At 50.1% G+C, this 18,939-nt stretch overlaps 1 protein-coding gene across 1 annotated transcript in view; it reads left to right on the top strand.

Annotated features, from left to right (window-relative positions):
- The window catches only part of LOC311248176 (nucleus accumbens-associated protein 2-like), a gene marked incomplete at both ends in the record, with an annotated part of 69,535 nt that overhangs the window by 38,525 nt on the left and 12,071 nt on the right, over positions 1-18,939 (top strand). The window contains one exon of the mRNA XM_084337971.1: positions 12,388-12,493. Coding sequence (XP_084194097.1) covers positions 12,388-12,493 — 106 coding nt within the window. The remainder of the gene's footprint in view (positions 1-12,387; positions 12,494-18,939) is intronic.

Below are 18,939 nucleotides of genomic sequence, written 5' to 3'. Positions count from 1 at the left end.
CCGCCTCACGCCGCGCAGCCAGAGGTGAGAGCACGGTCTCGCCAGCGGCTGTGGCGAGGCCCTCGACAGGCGGCCATGTTTCCCCCGCCAGAGGTACCCTGGGCGTTGAGTCAACAGGTGCCCACAAGGCCGACAGCCTTGGCGGCCGAGGGATCTGCCATATTGGATGAGCACGGCCTGAGAAACCGTCGCCGTCCTGCCGCGAGCAGCCCGCTCTCCGATCACTCCCTTCCCTAACACCAGCGGAAAAGGGGCTCTGATTTGTTTCCTTTGGCTGCGGGCCGCGAGCCTTCGTTGAAGCGCATGCGGCCCCACGTTTCGCTTCTCATGGGGACAGGGGCTGACACCCAGTTGATGGCTGAGCCTGGGTCTGTCCATGAGAATGTTGTGCTGTCAAGCGGCTCCCACACCATAAGCTGTGTTTGGTTGAGCCTGGTGTTACGTCTGTCAACTACAAGTGTTGTCAGCAGGGGGGCTCGAGACCTTTTTGAGGCAAACAGTGCGGGCTTCCCCGACCTCGCCTTCGCCAGGCCGGGTGTCACGTTGGTGCCTCCCACTCCCGCAAGATCGGCAGTGGTCTGGCAGGCGCGCATGATTTGGGTGGTAGTAATATCACTGCAGGGCTACGGTGTGTAGGAACCCATGGGGGCCTCACACCTTGCATGTCCAGCTGCAGAATAACTCCTCAGCATGTTCTGGAGGGGTGTTCAGTGGGGGAGCTTTTGTCACCTAGTTTGATGTCAGCTTCCCCCGTATCAAACCGGCCCTTTCTGTCGGGGTCCCCCCTTGGGTGCGATTGCCTCGTGGGTTGTATCAGGGACCGTTGTCCCGATTCCACGGAACGCCCTGCCCGCACGGTTGGCGGGTTCAGAGTTGGCTACGCACAGCGGGAGGGACCGGGCCGCCTATCTACAGTTGATTGCGGACCAGCACCGAATGGCGGCGGGTGCGCTCTGGTAGTATCATCACATATGGCTTCAGCAGTGCCATATGTCGAAGTGGATGGAGAGAACGCTGAGGCGGGGACTTGCATTTACACAACCCCACCCGTTTTCAGGTTTGGTACAGACCCTATTGTCAGGGTCACCAGCAGTGACAGCTCTGGTCAACGAGATCCAATCTCTGTGGACGAAGCAAGCCATCGTCGTGGCGTTTTCCTCCCGGTATTCTCTGGTGCCCCAGAAATCGGGAGGGGGGGGTGTCAGACCCATGCTGGACCTGTCCCATGGGAAGGTTCAGCATTTTTTGGATCATCTCCTACCTGTTGAACACTGTCAGGTGGGGGCCTGGTTCTCCTCCATAGACCTGTAGGATGCGTATTCGCATCCCCGATCTTCCATCCTAGGGCTTACCTACGCTTCCTTTGCAGGGTTTAGCGTATGAGTACCAGAGGCTGCCGTTCGGCTTTTCTCTGGCTCCCCGCATCTTCACCAAGTGCGTGGAGGCCGCACTGGGGCCTCTGCGTCATCAGGGGTTACGAAGTGTATTCTGCCCTGACAACGTTCTGGTCCTTGGCGGTCAAGGTGGATCGTCAGGTCTCATACCAGGCAGGTGGTGGAATTCCTACCAGCCTGGGGTTTGCTGTAGACTGGAAGTAGAGTACTCCTCTTCCCAGTCAACGGGTGGAGTGCTATGGGCATCCCTCTCAGAGCGTGTTATCGACACGCTCGGGAGGTTCCGTCCTAGGACGGTTACGGCGCTGTCCCTGATACGCCTGCTCGGTATGATGGCATCTGCTCATTCCGTGGTCCCTCTTGGCCTCCTCTTCACCCCAGGAGGAGGTTACGGAGGTGGTTTTTTTCCAGTATGGAAATAGACCCGGTGAGAGGCAAGTGGAAGCGGCTAAGGTTCCCGTGTCAGTACTGGGGGACCTCGCCCCCTGGGGAGGGCCTGGGGTCCTCACCAGGGGGGTCCCTATGGGCAGTAGGCTGTCACACGTCATGTTTTTCACCGACGCCTCCCTCGCTGGAGACGCATCGGACCAACGCAGTAGGGGGCAGCTGGCAAGCCATGCTGCCCGGTCTGCGCTACGTTCAATGTGTTGGTATTGAAGGCGGTCCTTCTGGTCCTCAAACGGTGTTTGATCAGGACGGACAATACGACGTCAGCGTCGTATATCGACTGACAGGGAGGAGTACGCTCCCCCGTCTGCACAGGGCGGCTGGCTATGGGCGTTCTCCATCTGCGCAGCCTGAGGGCTCTCCACATCCCCGGCAGGGTGAATGTGGGTACAGGTGTGATGTCGCGGGGCGGTCCTCACCCTGACGAGTGGGGATTACGTCCGGACATAGTCAGGCAGGTCTGGGACCGATGCCGTGGCCGCCTGGGATTCTTTCCCCCCATACATCTGTTAGGTCAGTTGTTGGGGCGGGTACGTTGAGGAGCGCAGGACCTTGATCCTGATTGCGCCGGACCGGGGCGCAGCTGTGTTGTTCCCGCTCCTGATCCAGCTCTTGGTAGCCCCGTCGTGGCCTGTTCCTTGGTCATTGCGGGCCCTCTCTCAAGCGCACGGGTCTCTGTGTTAGTTCCCTGTGCTGGGCCAGCCGCTGATCGTTGGCTGGTGAGAGGGTGAGTCTGGAGAGGATGGATCCTTCGGTGGTTGACACCATCCGGAACGCGCATGCTCCCTCCACTATCGCGGTTTACGCGGGTAGGTGGCGTATTTTTCCAAGAGTGGTGTAAGGTGGGGGGCCGGGACCCGGTGTCCTGCCCCCTGGACGCTGTCCTTACCTTCCTTCAGTGTATCCTTGATTGACTGTCGGCTTCGACGGTGAGGGTATATGCTGCGGCTATATCCTCTTGTCATGAGGGGTTTGAGGGCGTACGTTGTTCAGCCACCCTCTTGTGAAGCGTTTCCTGCTTGGCGCTCCGCGCCTTAAGCTGGTGAAACGTTCTCTGTCTCCGAGTTGGGATCTTCAATTGGTCCTCGGTCAGTTGTCCGAGGCCCCGTTTGAGCCTCTTGAGCAAGCGCCTTTGGAACAGCTGTCGTTCGAGACTGCGTTCCTGCTGGCCATCACCTCCGCTAAGCACGTGGGTGAGCTCTGTGCTCTCTCGGTGCGGCCTGAGTGCCTGTCTATTCGTGTCGATAGCGGTGCCACTCTGTGGCCTAATCCAGTCTTCGTGCCAGAAAATATCCGGAGCTCTTTTCGCTCCAGGGATATTGTGTTTCAGGCGTTTCATCCACCTCCTCACGCTAGTGAGTTAGAGGCGAGCCTTCACCTGTCATGTCCGGTCCAGGCTTTGGGGTTTAACTTCAGCCGGACTCAGGACCTCAGGGCTACCGATCAGCTTTTTGTCTGTTACGGTGGCTCTCGCACTGGTAGGGCACTGTCAAAACAGCGCCTGTCCCATTGGTTGTGCGAGGGCATTGCCCTTTGCTACACGTTGGCTGGGCTGGCCCCCCCTGGGGGTGTCAGGGCGCACTCCATTCGTGGGTGGCGGCCTCTGCCACCCTGTTAGGAGGGGCCTCGGTGGAGGACATCTGTGCTGCGGCCTCATGGTTCTCCCCGGGTCCCTTTGTAAGGTTTTACCTCATGGACATGACTGGGGATTCTGTTTCCCAGGCGGTTCTGAGGTCTGGAACCTCCCCCGCCTTTCAGTGGGTTAGCAGGGATGTGTGGGTGTGGACCGTGAGGTGTTGTGTCACACGTGGTCCCGCCTGTGCTGTGCGTTTGGAGGTTCTAGTTCCCTCTTTTCGCACTTGGGTGGAATTGACTGCTGCCCCCTGTTCACTAGGAAGGAGGGGTGACGGGACTCCCCTCCCCCCTGATGTGGGCTTACGGGTCCTCAGGGGGTACATTTGTCGGGCCTCGCGTCCGCTCTACCACATATCTCGATATGGCTTAAGAGCGGGACGCGATGCCAGTACGAGTATATAACGATAGGTTATGTATATAACCTAGTTATATGAGTACTGGCTAAGTGTCCCGCTCTTAAGCGTGCCCTGAGGTCCCTTGGGTTTTTTTTCTGATGGAAAACTCTTTCCGAGGAAGGGTGAGTGGTGACCACGCCCGGTGTCTTATAGTAAGCCACTGGGGCGGGGCCTGGTCAAGTGTTTGGGTGTTTTGTTTTCGTTCATGGAGTACAGTAGGTACAGGAGATGAGGTATATCTCGATATGGCTTAAGAGCGGGACGCTTAGCCAGTACTCATATAACTAGGTTATATACATAACCTATCGTTCTGCTTCTAAAAATAGACAGACACAGCATTGGGTCACACTGACAAAAATCTCCTCCTCTTCTCGATCTCTCCTCGTTACTCACTTCTCTCGTTCCACACAGGTTTCGCCTCAGCTACTACAACGATTCCTTCTCTCTGTCTCCATTTTCTATCCTGCTTAATTGTGCTTTGATTGTGCTCACCTGTCCCGTGCCTGTCTGGCACAGGTGCGCTGCATTGGGGCTGACACGCTCTGCTCTGCCGGGAGTCTCATCGGACTTCCTAATATGGGCATATGCCCCAGTACCTCGGCCGAGACATAGCGGCCCTCTAGTACCACGCCAGCCGGTCTGCCCAACTCTTCTATCCAGTATTATTACCTAATTATATCCAGTATTACCTAGCTATACCTGGTCAACTCTACTATCCAGTATTACCTAGCTATACCTGGTCAACTCTACTATCCAGTATTACCTAGCTATACCTGGTCAACTCTACTATCCAGTATTACCTAGTTATACCTGGTCAACTCTACTATCCAGTATTACCTAGCTATACCTGGTCAACTCTACTATCCAGTATTACCTAGTTATACCTGGTCAACTCTACTATCCAGTATTACCTAGTTATACCTGGTCAACTCTACTATCCATTATTACCTAGATAAACCTGGTCAACTCTACTATCCATCATTACCTAGTTGTAACTGAGGGGTACAATTCCCTGACTGTATTAATAAGTATGGTATCATTAAACCACTACTGTCTTATGTACATTACTACTGGCCATACAGTACACAGGTATCTTATGATGAACACTTCCCACAATGACTCGGTTCCACACAAAACTGGGTTTAAGTATTTATTAGCAGCAATGATAGTACATAATATACTTTACGTAAGGTGCGCTTATAAGGCAAAGGAATGTGCGTAGGCAAATCAATAACGTATGTCCATTCTCATATTACGCAGGAGATAATAATACAACCTGAATCTTAGGAATTATATCTATGGTACTCTAGTAAGGTAGCGGGAGATACTGGTAGGGTCCCTCCGGTTGTAAGCCAGCAAGGGGAGAGGATTTGTCGGTAGTAGAGTCTGGGTCAACGATGATAAAGAGACTCCAAGTACAGGAGACGGTGCAATAATCTCTTGATCCGCAGACGAATACAGCTGTTCTCCGTGGCATGCAGCTCCGCATGGAAGAAAGCTAGCCGGCCTCAGGCGATTCTCCGCTCCATCAATTACAGGACCAAAGCAAAATATAATCCAGCCGAAAAGGGCTATGCAGTCGTCGGTAGGTTATCCAGTGTACATGATCCACACGGTCCTCGTCTAGGGCTCCTCGGGTGAAAGCGCCAGGGTAAGCAGCCCAGCCTGGATAAGCACACTAGCTGGTACGAGGAAACGTTGGTGATGCTGGTCACTGTAGAACGGTAGCCGCACGATACACTATACATAAATAGACTATTACTGACTTAATAGAATAGGTCGAACTCGACGGTACAGCGTTAAACTCTGATACTTCAGTTATTAATTTGCACGCGGTCTCAATGCTCTATTTGGGGCCAAAACAGGCCATACTTCACCGCACGTTGTATCGTGGGTGAGGCTTCAACTTATTGGGTAACTCTGTCTTCTGTATTCACCTGCGCCGTATTTATACGTTAGGTGAACAAACTAGTACCAGCTTTATTCCTGTCTCATATCCTTGCGCAGAGCCGTTCATGTCCAGGCAAGTCTTTGGCGGTGACTTTGAACCAGACCTTGGGGGTATGGCAATGGCGCCTAAGGGACCGCTGTCCAATAGGAGAACGAAATATTATGGTCTGTACTAGGTTAAAGGGATATTCCGTGTATATGTACAAGGAATACACAAGGGATATCAAACGATATACAAATATTATGCAATATATATCAATCAATAAATATATATATTCGGTTTAATCTGATCCTTCGTAACAGCCGCCTCCTAATTAGTCCCACCTAATTAGATAAGCAGAGACAGATTAACCGCACTGTCCACTACTCAATGTCTGTTGTGAGGGTAGGGCAGTTCACAAAGTCAGGGGGTCATGGTCGTCATCAATAGTGTCGGGGAGCCTTGGCAACTCTATTAGCCTCGCCACAGGCCGGGTGTATGTCCGCCCTTGGACGAGCACTTCTGCCGCTCTGACCTTTCCGTCGGCACCAGTGATCACTTTGCTTACGCGGCCGGCCGGCCACATAGCTCGGGGTAGTGACTGGTCGATAATCATGACGACTGTTCCTTCTGTCAAATTGTCTCTTTCTTTCACCCATTTCTGGCGGGTCTGTAGAGACGGTAGATAGTGGAGTAGGAAACTGTTCCAAAACTTGTCAGCCAATACTTGACTGTACCTCCACATTCTTCGGCCGTTCGCTTCTTCAGGCCCGTACACTGTCTGTGGTAGCACGGGGTCCAGCCGCCCCATCAAGAGAGTGTTGGGGGTGACTGGGTCGACATCTGCTACATCACTTGAGACGTAACCGAGGGGCTTTGAGTTCAATACTCCCTCGATCTCCGTGAGGACTGTCGTGAGGACTTCTTCCGCCACGGTCTGTACATAACAATGTACATAACACTTGCCTTTGTGCTGCTTGAGGGTGCAGGCTTTCTTCTGTTACTGTCATGTAGGACGTCCAAGTGGGCTCCGTCACACCGACTACACCTCTTCTTTAAGCGGCAATCGGCTGCCATGTGACTGCGCGCACATCGGTAACAGCGTCGGTTGGACTTTATCCATTGACTCACCTCGTCGGCGGTCATCTTCTTGAACGTGTCACAGTGTGACAGCCGGTGTTCCTTTTCGCAGTACGGGCACACAATCTTCCACTTCTCTTTCATCGAGGGGGTACTGTGGTTCTTGTTGCTCGGTACTGATTCTGCTTGGTGCATGACGGTCACCAGTCTGCGGCCATCGTTTGCTCTCCTAGGTCCCTCTCTGGAGCTTGGTGTGCTCCGCACGAACGTATCCAACCGTAGGCTGTTGACTTCTCTCGCCAGGAAGTCGGCTAGGTCTAGGAGGGATGGCTCGGGACCGTTAGGATCACGGTGGTCTCTTTGCCGCCTGAAGCGCTCTTGTCGGTCGGGCGGAAGCTTCTCTAAAATCCTCTCGACATTAGAGTTCGCGTACAGTTCGTGCATACCCTTTTCCTTTTGCGCCCCCAGCATCCCTACCAGGGATTGTACCTTGATAGACAGGTCATCTAGTGAGCGATTGTCTGTGGCTGGGGGTAGGCGGTCAATATTCCTTATCTCTTGTATTACGTAGTCCCATATGCGTCCATATCTCTGGTCGAGTGCTGCCAGAGCCGCGGTGTAGGGGGTAGTAGAGGTGGAATATGCCAGCGCTATATTGTGCGCTCGGGGCACCTTGAGGTGCTTGAGTAGGATAGCATACTTGTACGGTTCATCAGTTACATCGGACATCATTGTCTCTAAGCACATTCGTAGCTCTGTGTACTGTGCTCTGTTCTCGTGTGTGAAGTCCGGGAACGTCGGTGTGCCAAGGTACGATGCCATGGATGGCTGGCACATCGGTGAGCGTTGGAGGAGAGGCCTCCTAGGCGAGTCTCCTCTTACGTGTCGTGGTGGGCTGGTACCTGCTGGGTACCAAGGCCCGCGTACCCAGGTGCTGTTCCTCGGGGCTGGTCGTGCGTCAAGCTCACCCGTGAATTGAGTCGGGGGTCTGTAGCGCAGAGCCGCGGGGGTAAAGTCTGGGCTGTACTGGACCTCCTGGTCCTGTGGAGTACTGTAATGCTGTTGGGCTTGACTCTCCTCCTCTCCCTCTTCTTCTTCCTCTGGCAGGTCATCTAGATCCTGTAGTCGTCTATTTAGCCTCTCCGCTGTATAGGCCGGTCCTTCCCTGTTGCTGGGTCTCGCTTGGACCGGTCGGGGAAGGGGTTCGGAGAGGGATATAGGCTCTCTCTGGTCGCCGGGCTCAGGGTCGCTTGATCGGGTAGGGGAGGGTGCCCTTGACCCTTGTCTTGACGAGGCCCTGGAGCCCCGTGCGGAGGGAGGGGGGGTTACCCTGGTAATCAGCTGCTCCATTATCTGCGCTTGTAATCGGTCATGCTCGGCTTCGCGCTTGGTGAGAGCGAGGTCGCGCTCTGCTTCTCTTTGGGCACCGGCAGCGGCGCGCTGGGCTTCGGCGGCGGCGCGCTGGGCTTCGGCGCGGTCTCTTCCCATATTCTCTTCCGTCTGGAGGCGTCTAATCTCTAGGCGTATGCGGTCTTCGTCACTCCGTTGCTGCGCTTGAAGGCGTTCTCTTTCCATGGAAGAATGTTCGCGCTCGCTAAGCGTCTGTGCTTGGAGTCGATCGCGCTCGGTTGAGGCTGCCAGGCTGGCGATAAAGGCCTGCGCCAGCATCTTGTCCGCCTCGCTGGGGGAAGACGCTGGTTGAGGTGATCTGCTCCTGGTAGTACTCGTTGGAGATCCGTTCTCCTGTCGCGTATCGAGGAGATCCATCTCCGGGGTGCGCGTCCCTTCTTGTGGTGGGTCGGGTTCCATCCCTGGAGGGCTTTCTTTATCCTGGAGCTCTCCGGGGACTACTTCTTCGGTCTTGGCGGGGGGTAAAGTCATGTCAGGTCCCTCCTGGTCCCCACCGTGAGCTTGGTCAGTTACGTTAGAACCCACTAGGGTCTCTACTGGCGGGGTAGCCTGGTCGGTAGGGTTGGACATAATTTTACTATCTACTTTTTCCGCGTTTAACGTCTGTAGAAAGCTAGGTAGTATACTGGCAACGTAATCCTCTAAGTACTGAGGTGTCTGCCGTCTACGCTGCGGGCGATCTATTTTAGGAGAACCGTTTTGTGGAGTGTTCATCATTGGCCATGTCAATATTAATACTACTATATTAATATTATGCTAGTTACCCTCCGGCTCGAAGGACCAATTGTAACTGAGGGGTACAATTCCCTGACTGTATTAATAAGTATGGTATCATTAAACCACTACTGTCTTATGTACATTACTACTGGCCATACAGTACACAGGTATCTTATGATGAACACTTCCCACAATGACTCGGTTCCACACAAAACTGGGTTTAAGTATTTATTAGCAGCAATGATAGTACATAATATACTTTACGTAAGGTGCGCTTATAAGGCAAAGGAATGTGCGTAGGCAAATCAATAACGTATGTCCATTCTCATATTACGCAGGAGATAATAATACAACCTGAATCTTAGGAATTATATCTATGGTACTCTAGTAAGGTAGCGGGAGATACTGGTAGGGTCCCTCCGGTTGTAAGCCAGCAAGGGGAGAGGATTTGTCGGTAGTAGAGTCTGGGTCAACGATGATAAAGAGACTCCAAGTACAGGAGACGGTGCAATAATCTCTTGATCCGCAGACGAATACAGCTGTTCTCCGTGGCATGCAGCTCCGCATGGAAGAAAGCTAGCCGGCCTCAGGCTTCTGAGAGGCGGGCTTGACGTTGCTCCTCACAGGGTAAATCCCACACAATTGTGGGTGTAGGCGATTCTCCGCTCCATCAATTACAGGACCAAAGCAAAATATAATCCAGCCGAAAAGGGCTATGCAGTCGTCGGTAGGTTATCCAGTGTACATGATCCACACGGTCCTCGTCTAGGGCTCCTCGGGTGAAAGCGCCAGGGTAAGCAGCCCAGCCTGGATAAGCACACTAGCTGGTACGAGGAAACGTTGGTGATGCTGGTCACTGTAGAACGGTAGCCGCACGATACACTATACATAAATAGACTATTACTGACTTAATAGAATAGGTCGAACTCGACGGTACAGCGTTAAACTCTGATACTTCGGTTATTAATTCGCACGCGGTCTCAATGCTCTATTTGGGGCCAAAACAGGCCATACTTCACCGCACGTTGTATCGTGGGTGAGGCTTCAACTTATTGGGTAACTCTGTCTTCTGTATTCACCTGCGCCGTATTTATACGTTAGGTGAACAAACTAGTACCAGCTTTATTCCTGTCTCATATCCTTGCGCAGAGCCGTTCATGTCCAGGCAAGTCTTTGGCGGTGACTTTGAACCAGACCTTGGGGGTATGGCAATGGCGCCTAAGGGACCGCTGTCCAATAGGAGAACGAAATATTATGGTCTGTACTAGGTTAAAGGGATATTCCGTGTATATGTACAAGGAATACACAAGGGATATCAAACGATATACAAATATTATGCAATATATATCAATCAATAAATATATATATATTCGGTTTAATCTGATCCTTCGTAACACTAGTTATACCTGGTCAACTCTATGATCCATCATTACCTAGTTATACCTGGTCAACTCTACTATCCATTATTACCTAGTTATACCTGGTCAACTCTACTATCCATCATTACCTAGCTATACCTGGTCAACTCTACGATCCATCATTACCTAGTTATACCTGGTCAACTCTACTATCCATCATTACCTAGTTATACCTGGTCAACTCTACTATCCAGTATTACCTAGTTACAACTCTACTATCTGAGTCATAGAATATTTTCATCTAGCAGAATGAGGACTAAGAATCTGCTATATAATATTTACATCTAGCAGGATGAGGATTAAGAATCTGTGATAGAATATTTTCATCTAGGGCGGCTGGGTGGCGCAGCGGACATTGCGCTCGTCACCAACACAAGAGACACCGGGTTCGAATCCGGCTGCCTGCATTGCCTCCGGCTTGGGCCGGCCGTCATACTAACTCAATTGGCAGAGTTAGCGGTGGGAAGTTGAAGGGTGGTAGTCTGGTCGTTGTGAACAGCGACTCCTACAGGTCGGTTTGGGCGCCTGCACAGCAAAGTCAGGAAAATGGCGGGGGCAGTGTGAGCCTCGTACACGTTACTCCTCGCCAAAAGATGTGACAGCCTGCCTCCACATGTATCGGAGGGGACATGTGATGCAAGGCTTCTATCCTCCCTACAACCGGCCAGTGGGGGGCATATGCGAGCAACGATCAGGGGAGGGGAGGGAGAATTGGCACGAGAGGTAAAAAATCTCAGAAAAAGGAGGAGAAAAAAGTTGATAAAAAAAGATATATATATTTTCATCTAGCAGGGTGAGACTAAGAATCTGCGATATATTTACATCTAGCAGGATGAGGATTAAGGCCATGTTTAGACGGAAACGCTAGCAGGTGAATCCGGATAATTTTTTTCGGATGTGCCTTTTGTTTATACGGCAACATCGCTTTTGCGGGGAGAATCTGCAAAAAAGTGAGACCACCTTCCTGGGTGGAAATCCTAGAAACGATACACCTTCGCGCTATCATCTGAACAGTCAAACCGCATAAAACTATGACGAAAGGGTTGTCAAGGCTCTCGTCGCGTACTGCTTACGTCACAGGCATGCGCCAGTAGCCTAGAAGCGTAAACAAAGCGAACAAGCATGTCTGATTCTATCCACGGAGATCACCTGAAGGCTACATTGGCAGTACTTTTAAATACACAAGAATCAGTCCAGCGGCTATCGCAACAATTAGTGACTGGAGCCACTGTCTGTGTGACTCTGCTTTGGTCCAATCACATTTCCCCACCCACAGTCTGCGAATCAGAGGCAGAGTAGGGCGGGTCTTCACAGCATGCCTGGTTGTCTCAACGACCTGAGGCAGTGTAGCGTATGGGTTGCGTGAATATTTTCCCTAACGGAGTTGCACTTCCGTGTTCGGTTTGCGCAATCTGATTGGCCACTGACGTTTCTGGTCATGTGACATCTGCGCCAATTGTGTGACAGCGGGGCTCCGTCGTCTCGAGTCAACTACACTTTTACAGCCTCGCCTGCACGCAGAATTCCATCCCAAAACACTAGACTAAACGCAACATTAAAAAGTGAGACCGCAAGACGAGTTTTGCTGTTTCTGTTCAGACTCTCTCCGTCTAAACATGGCCTAAGAAGTAGTAGTAAATCTGATAGAATATTTTATTTACTACTGTATGACTCTTGTGTGACTGTATTTCTGCTGAAGCTTCACTTCACAGAGAGGTGACAGCAGGTTAGAGGTCCTGGGAAACATATACAGTATATCTCTGCTAAGTATCTGTGTGTGTGTGTGTGTGTGTGTGTGTGTGTGTGTGTGTGTGTGTGTGTGTGTGTGTGTGTGTGTGTGTGTGTGTGTGTGTGTGTGTGTGTGTGTGTGTGTGTGTGTGTGTGTGTGTGTGTGTGTGTGTGTGTGTGTGTGTGTGTGTGTGTGTGTGAGTGTGTGTGTGTGTGTGTGTGTGTGTGTGTAGGGTCAGGTGTGTTCATGACGCGAGGACAGCTGATGAACTGTCATCTCTGTGCTGGAGTGAAACACAAGGTGCTGTTGAGGAGGCTGCTGGCCACCTTCTTTGACAGGTAAACACATCTATGTACCTTTTTAGTACTACTGAAAATAAACATCTGTACCGTACTTTTATTATGAATCTACTGATAACATCTGTACTTTTGTTATAAATATACTGATAACACCTGTACCTTTATTATAAATATACTGAAAATAATGATAACATCTGTACCCTTATTATAAATATACTGATAATAAACATGTAACTTAATTATAAATATACTGAAAATACTGATAATATCTGTACCTTTATTTAAAATCTACTGAATAATACTGATAACATATGTATCTTTATTATAAATCTACTGAAAATAAACATCTGTACTTTTGTTATAAATATACTGATAACATCTGTACCTTTATTATAAATATTGTGGCAATTCCAGGTGTAGGGGTGGCAGAATAAACAACACACAGACAGGTTGCAGTTCCCAAAATCATGCTCTTTATTTTCTTAGTCAAATAATAACGGTTTGCTGTCGGCCGGGCGGCGTCTCCGCTCTGTGGCCTTTTGCCTTGCGCTGCTACGGGGGACTGAGAGGAGGCTCCTCGGCTCCATTAAGTCCCCCCTCTCCAACAGGCGCACCGCGCCGTGATTCGCTAATCAGGTAATCACTCTGATGGGTATTTAGTGACAGGTGCGTCCGGAAGCGGACGCCCAAACATGGGCAGCGCCCAGCCATTGGGTCGCCACATAGCGCCCATCAATCACCAAGCCCAGGGGTGGCTTGGGGTTGCCACAATATACTGAAAATAATGATAACATCTGTACCTTTATCATAAATATACTGATAATAAACATGTAACTTAATTATAAATATACTGAAAATACTGATAACATCTGTACTGTGCAGCTTTACTCCCGCTGCTGGGGTGAAGGGATGGACAGGATGCCACTCAGTTGTAAAAAGCTTTTAATTCCTTCTCCAACAGGTTACAAACCTTGAAACAAAACATACATTCAATCAATAACCACCACAACACTACCATCATTCTTAAAACAAATCGCTTACACACATCCACTCACCAGTTCCCACTCGTCTCCCTTCTCTCCTGTCAAATTCCCCGCAACTTCCTGTTTACTACTTTCCCTGACACCACGTGACGTATCTCGACCAATTACAGCCCACTCTCCGCTACGTCCCTGGATCACATGTGAATTAAAAATACACCTCCATTCACAACTTCAACCAAGCATACAGTGCCTCCATACATCCGAAATGAAAACATAATATAACCATAGCTCAACTACCACTAATCAACATTCACATAAACGCACAGCATAAAAACAACACTTAACATTACTTAGTTATTTACAACACACAGAACTAAAGTGCACCTAAACTCCACCACCACAATAGAAAGCTGCACACCTCCCACTTGGTATCCTGGACTCTAGACCCAAGGAGACCACAAACAAATAACCGCTCTTCTTTGGCGGTGGAATCTTCGGATAAACTTTCTCATGGGGTAGTCCATACGTCCCTGACCATGTATGGGTCAAACAGATCCAGAGTTGTAAACTCAAATGGGGCAGCCGGCTCAGTCCGCTCAGAGGGAAGGTCAGCCATAACCTGCTGGCACATCTTTGCTCTGGTCTTCCGGCAGGAGACGCAACAGTCCCCAACCTTCCTTGCAACCCGCTGAGCCTGAACCACCCAAGCCTTCCTCCTCATCCGTAATATAGTACCAGCGACTCCCTCATGGAGTTCATGGAGTCCCCTGCTCAGCGTTGACTCAGGGAATGCTACCCCTTTTTGAGCTGCCAAACAAAGTTCTCGGAAAGCTGCCCCAAGCTCCCATGCGTCGAGGACAGGCTTGCCCTCTTTCTCCTTTGAGTGCTTGGCCTCCCACTCTGCTCTCTCTATGGCTCTTCCTCGGATTAGCCACTTGCTCACCGCTCGGCGGACCCAGCTGATCACTCCACAGAGCTTGGTCGAGCTGCTGAACTTCTCAGGTTTAACAAGATCGACGATGGCTGCCCCCCAGAGCCTTTCCTCGCTTCCGGACTTGCTAGAGAGCTCTTTTTCTCCTTTCTTAGAGAGCCCGGGAGCCTTGTCCGCCTCGCTCTGAGACTTTTCAGACGAACTTGATGCCTTTTTCAGCTGGGCTCGAGTAAGAACCGCCGTGAACGCCCTCCTCTGGAGCCTACACCAGGGCAACACCAGGGTTTCGAGCGCCAGACTCGAAGCCTCACCAGATTGCTTGGGCTGACTTCTTTCACGCCTCCCACTTTGACCGGACTGAACCCATGGCTTGAGAGAGAAGCCTCCAGCGGGGAGGACCTCTTCCACTCCTCTCGTGACCTTGTCCAGTTTCTGAGCCCTTTTTTTGGTGTTTACCAGCTCGCAGGAAATCTCCTCCACCGTGATCGCTTTTGCCCTCATAGAGTGTGCAAAGTGAGTCTTAGAGTTGTGGGTTGACATCTCCATCTCCTCAAACAGATCAGGGTGCGTTCCCCCCACAGTCTTCCCTAGCGGGCCGTCCCACAGCACTAGGTCTCCCACTCTCTTCATCCGCTGTGGAGCAAGCCGACCCTCCCGGTGGCTGATCAAGAGCTCGATCTTCTCTGGCCGGACCAGCTCCTCTGTTTTGACATCTGGGAAGAATCTTTTAAGCTGCTTCGGGCTGACGACTCTGCCTGCTCGGGCGATTTCATCCAGGCCATAACAGACTATCTGGTGGGGACTCCATGTGTCCTCTGAAATACGCATCCTGACCTTGAGCAGGTACCTTTCTGTCTTGACTCTCACTTTCATTCCACCAACTCCATGCACAACCAACGTTATCTTCTCCCCTCTCAGTCTGAGTCTTTTGGCAGCTTGGTGGGTTATGTAGTTGGTGTCGGACGCAAGGTCTACTAGGGTCCCAATAGTTTGCCCTCTGTTTGTCATGACCTCCATGATCATCATAAGCACAGGATGTTCCCTCAGGCCATTTTTTTCACGGAGACTACCACCCTTACTGCTTGTGCTCATTGACACTGCTGTTTGGTTGGTAAATGCCCTTAAAATCTGGTCTGCTGCTTCGGGGGAGACGTTAGCAAGTGCCTTCTGCTGCTCGTCTGAGAGTGTTCCGAGAGTGTTCCCGTGTTTACACCGCTTGTTTCCACCCTTTGCTTTCCCATTCTCCTCTCCTCTCCTTTTTGCCCTCCTTCTGCAGAGCACATGAGGTAGTGGTGGTCGGAGGTCTCTCCCTTTTGGCAGCACTTCCTGCAAAGGAACCTGTCGCTGCATTCTCCATCCCTCTGATGTGATGTCAAACATCTCTGGCAGGCTTCATTCCTTTCGACGACGTCTCTCTTCTCAGCCAGACTGAGCGCTCTGAACCTTTTGCAGAAGAAAATCTTGCCTCCGTGTTCCTCATCTCCACACATGCTGCATTCTTCTCCAGTCGCAACCATTCCTGTGGCTCGTGTGAACGTCTTCCACTCTGGCTTGCTTGGCTTCTCGAATACTTCTGAGGGTCTTAGCTGCACCAACGCCTCAAGGACTACTTCTTCATTCTTCAAGAATTTTAGGAGAGCATCAAAGTGGCCTTCAGGGGTGACATCGTTCACAGGTGCAGCTTTAAAGGTGAGCCAGCTCCTCAGCTCACATTCAGGCAGTTTGCTTTCAATAGCCTTGATAACAAGTGGATTCTTTATAGCTCCAATATTTCCTAAGTCTGTCAGGTCAGTAAGGGCCTTCTCAACAGCTTGGATAAGCTCTATTGTTTTTCTCGGCTGGTTACCTTTTGCCACGGGCAACTTCTCCAACTCTTCAATTATCTGAATAGCGATGGTGGTCTTATTCCCGAACCGGTTTTCAAGGACCCTAAACATGTCATGAGCTGTGTCGTAGCTTGAGAGCCTAACGCCACTGATGATTCTCTCCTCCACACTGTCTAGGAGCTGGAATTTTTTAACTTCGGCTGACCCAGATGGATCTCCCTGTCGCTGGAGGTTTTCCCAGTCTCTTCGCCAACGGTGAAAGTCTCTCATGCAACCATTGAACTTTGGTAGCTTTATTGGATAAAGGCGAACTCTTGGTAAGGCAGATGCTTGCGAGCCTCCTGCTCCCAGGCTCGCCAGGTTAGCACTCTGTGCTTCCTCCCATGCTTTCCGCTGCGCCTTAGCCAGCTCGGCACGCTCTTCTGCGGCGGCCTCTGCCATTTCCAACTGAATCCCAGCTGCCTTTTCTCTGGCCTCTGCGGCCCTCTCCTCAGACCCAGCGCTAACTTCGGCTGCCTTTAGCCTGGTCTCGGCGGTTCTTCTTTCAGCCTCAGCGGCTCCCTTTTCAGCTTCTGCGATGTCAGAGGCGGCCTTTTGCCTGATTTCAATGGCTCTATCAGCCTGCTCTTTCTGGACCCTGCCGAATTCAAGTACCCACCTTCGCCAAAGGTCAATTCTCTTGTCCTCCAGCACTTGCAGCTTCTTATTAACCTCACACGCAGCGCCTTCAGGGATCCACCCTTCCCAGACAGCTAGCAGACTTTCTGCCTTGGTGATGAGGGATTCCAAGAGTGTGACTTGTTCCCTACCATTTTCGTAGGTGATTGTTTCCAGGTTAACTTCTCCCGCACCTTCATAGCTTCTTTCTGCCCGTCCAATGGCTGCTTTTAGCTCGGTCTCTGCATATTTTGACCAAAGGTTGGAATGGATTGCCTGCTTCACCTCTTTTAATGTTGTATCACACTCTATGGTTACCCTCTCCAAGTCTGCTTTGGCTTTCCCATCCACAGCCTCCATGTCGCCTGCTTCGTCTACCAGACAGGCCTCACAAACATAATTAGCTGCATGAAGCCTTTCCGCGTCCTCAGAAAGGGATTTCCACTCACCTCTCAATTCTTCTCGCAGCATAGTTGGCGCCATTCGTAAAATGCTGTTGGCCCTTCTTGTGAAAGCTGCCTTCACTTTGGCCCTCTCTTTCTTTAATTGATCCATATTTCTATTTTATTATTTTATTTTTATTTTGTATTATTATTTTTTAATTTTTTATTTATTATTTATTTGACCATGGATGCTAATTGAGCGTACCCGTAACTCCTTGTCTACCTTGTGTCTTCCGCCCTCTCTAGCTGCCTAAACTAGCTCAGAAGCTTCTTCCCTGACTATTCTAGCCTGACTAGTCTTCAGCTGCGTTACCGGGCTCACCAGGGGTCCCCCCGGGGATACCGCCCAAAAATGGAAAACAATACAAATAAACAAAGTGGAGTAGGTTTCACCTTCTCCCGCCGGCTTGCCACCCAGGTACACTCAGACTAAGCTAAAGGTCTTGAAATTAGAGGGCTACTAAATATACCTAAATAATATAATTGGCACCATCACAGGGCTAGTAACGAGCTATAGCTTTTATCTTTAGCTGCCTTCATGCTTGCCCACGTTAGTGTTGGTATGCTATTTGATAGCTAGTTTCAGTAGCTTGGCATTACTCCTGATCGCATTTGAAGTTAGCACTGACATCTGTCAAACCAAGTTTTCATTCATTCACTCATTCAGCTGCATTAGCTTCCTTAGCTGTGTTAGCTGCTTGCATTAGCATTTGAACCAGGTGAAAGTTCCTGCTCGCTGACCCGTATGGTCTGATGCGCGAGTTATTCCATTTACAACGACACGGGAGTACCTCGTATCCCTCGGTTGTTTTGCCCTTATCTGACGGCGCATTTCAGCCACTCTTCTGCCGCCGTCGTTGGTTTGTAACTGTGCAGCTTTACTCCCGCTGCTGGGGTGAAGGGATGGACAGGATGCCACTCAGTTGTAAAAAGCTTTTGATTCCTTCTCCAACAGGTTACAAACCTTGAAACAAAACATACATTCAATCAATAACCTGACACCACGTGACGTATCTCGACCAATTACAGCCCACTCTCCGCTACGTCCCTGGATCACATGTGAATTAAAAATACACCTCCATTCACAACTTCAACCAAGCATACAGTGCCTCCATACATCCGAAATGAAAACATAATATAACCATAGCTCAACTACCACTAATCAACATTCACATAAACGCACAGCATAAAAACAACACTTAACATTACTTAGTTATTTACAACACACAGAACTAAAGTGCACCTAAACTCCACCACCACAATAGAAAGCTGCACATGTACCTTTATTATAAATACTGAAAATAAACATCTGTACCATTATTATAAATCTGCTGAATATACTGATAACATCTGTATCTTTATTATAAATCTACTGAAAGTAAACATCTGTACTTTTGATATAAATCTACTGAATATACTGATAATCGAACAGCTTTATCATAGAACCATCAAGGTATTTGCCAGGAAACCATTGGCATACCACCATTGCAATATTTTGAAACAATATAGCTTTTTGAGCTTTGAAATGTTCAAAGTCTTAAAAAGCTCTTGTTTCATCTACAAATGCCTACATGGACTAGCTCCCCCTCCTGTACAGGAATTCATCTACAAAAAAAGAAACACTGGACTCTGCACCAGGTCAGAC

Source organism: Notolepis coatsorum (assembly GCF_963971535.1).
Source record: "Notolepis coatsorum genome assembly, chromosome: 2".
Lineage (NCBI taxonomy): Eukaryota > Metazoa > Chordata > Actinopteri > Aulopiformes > Paralepididae > Notolepis > Notolepis coatsorum.
This window is presented reverse-complemented; position numbering and strand designations above follow the sequence as displayed.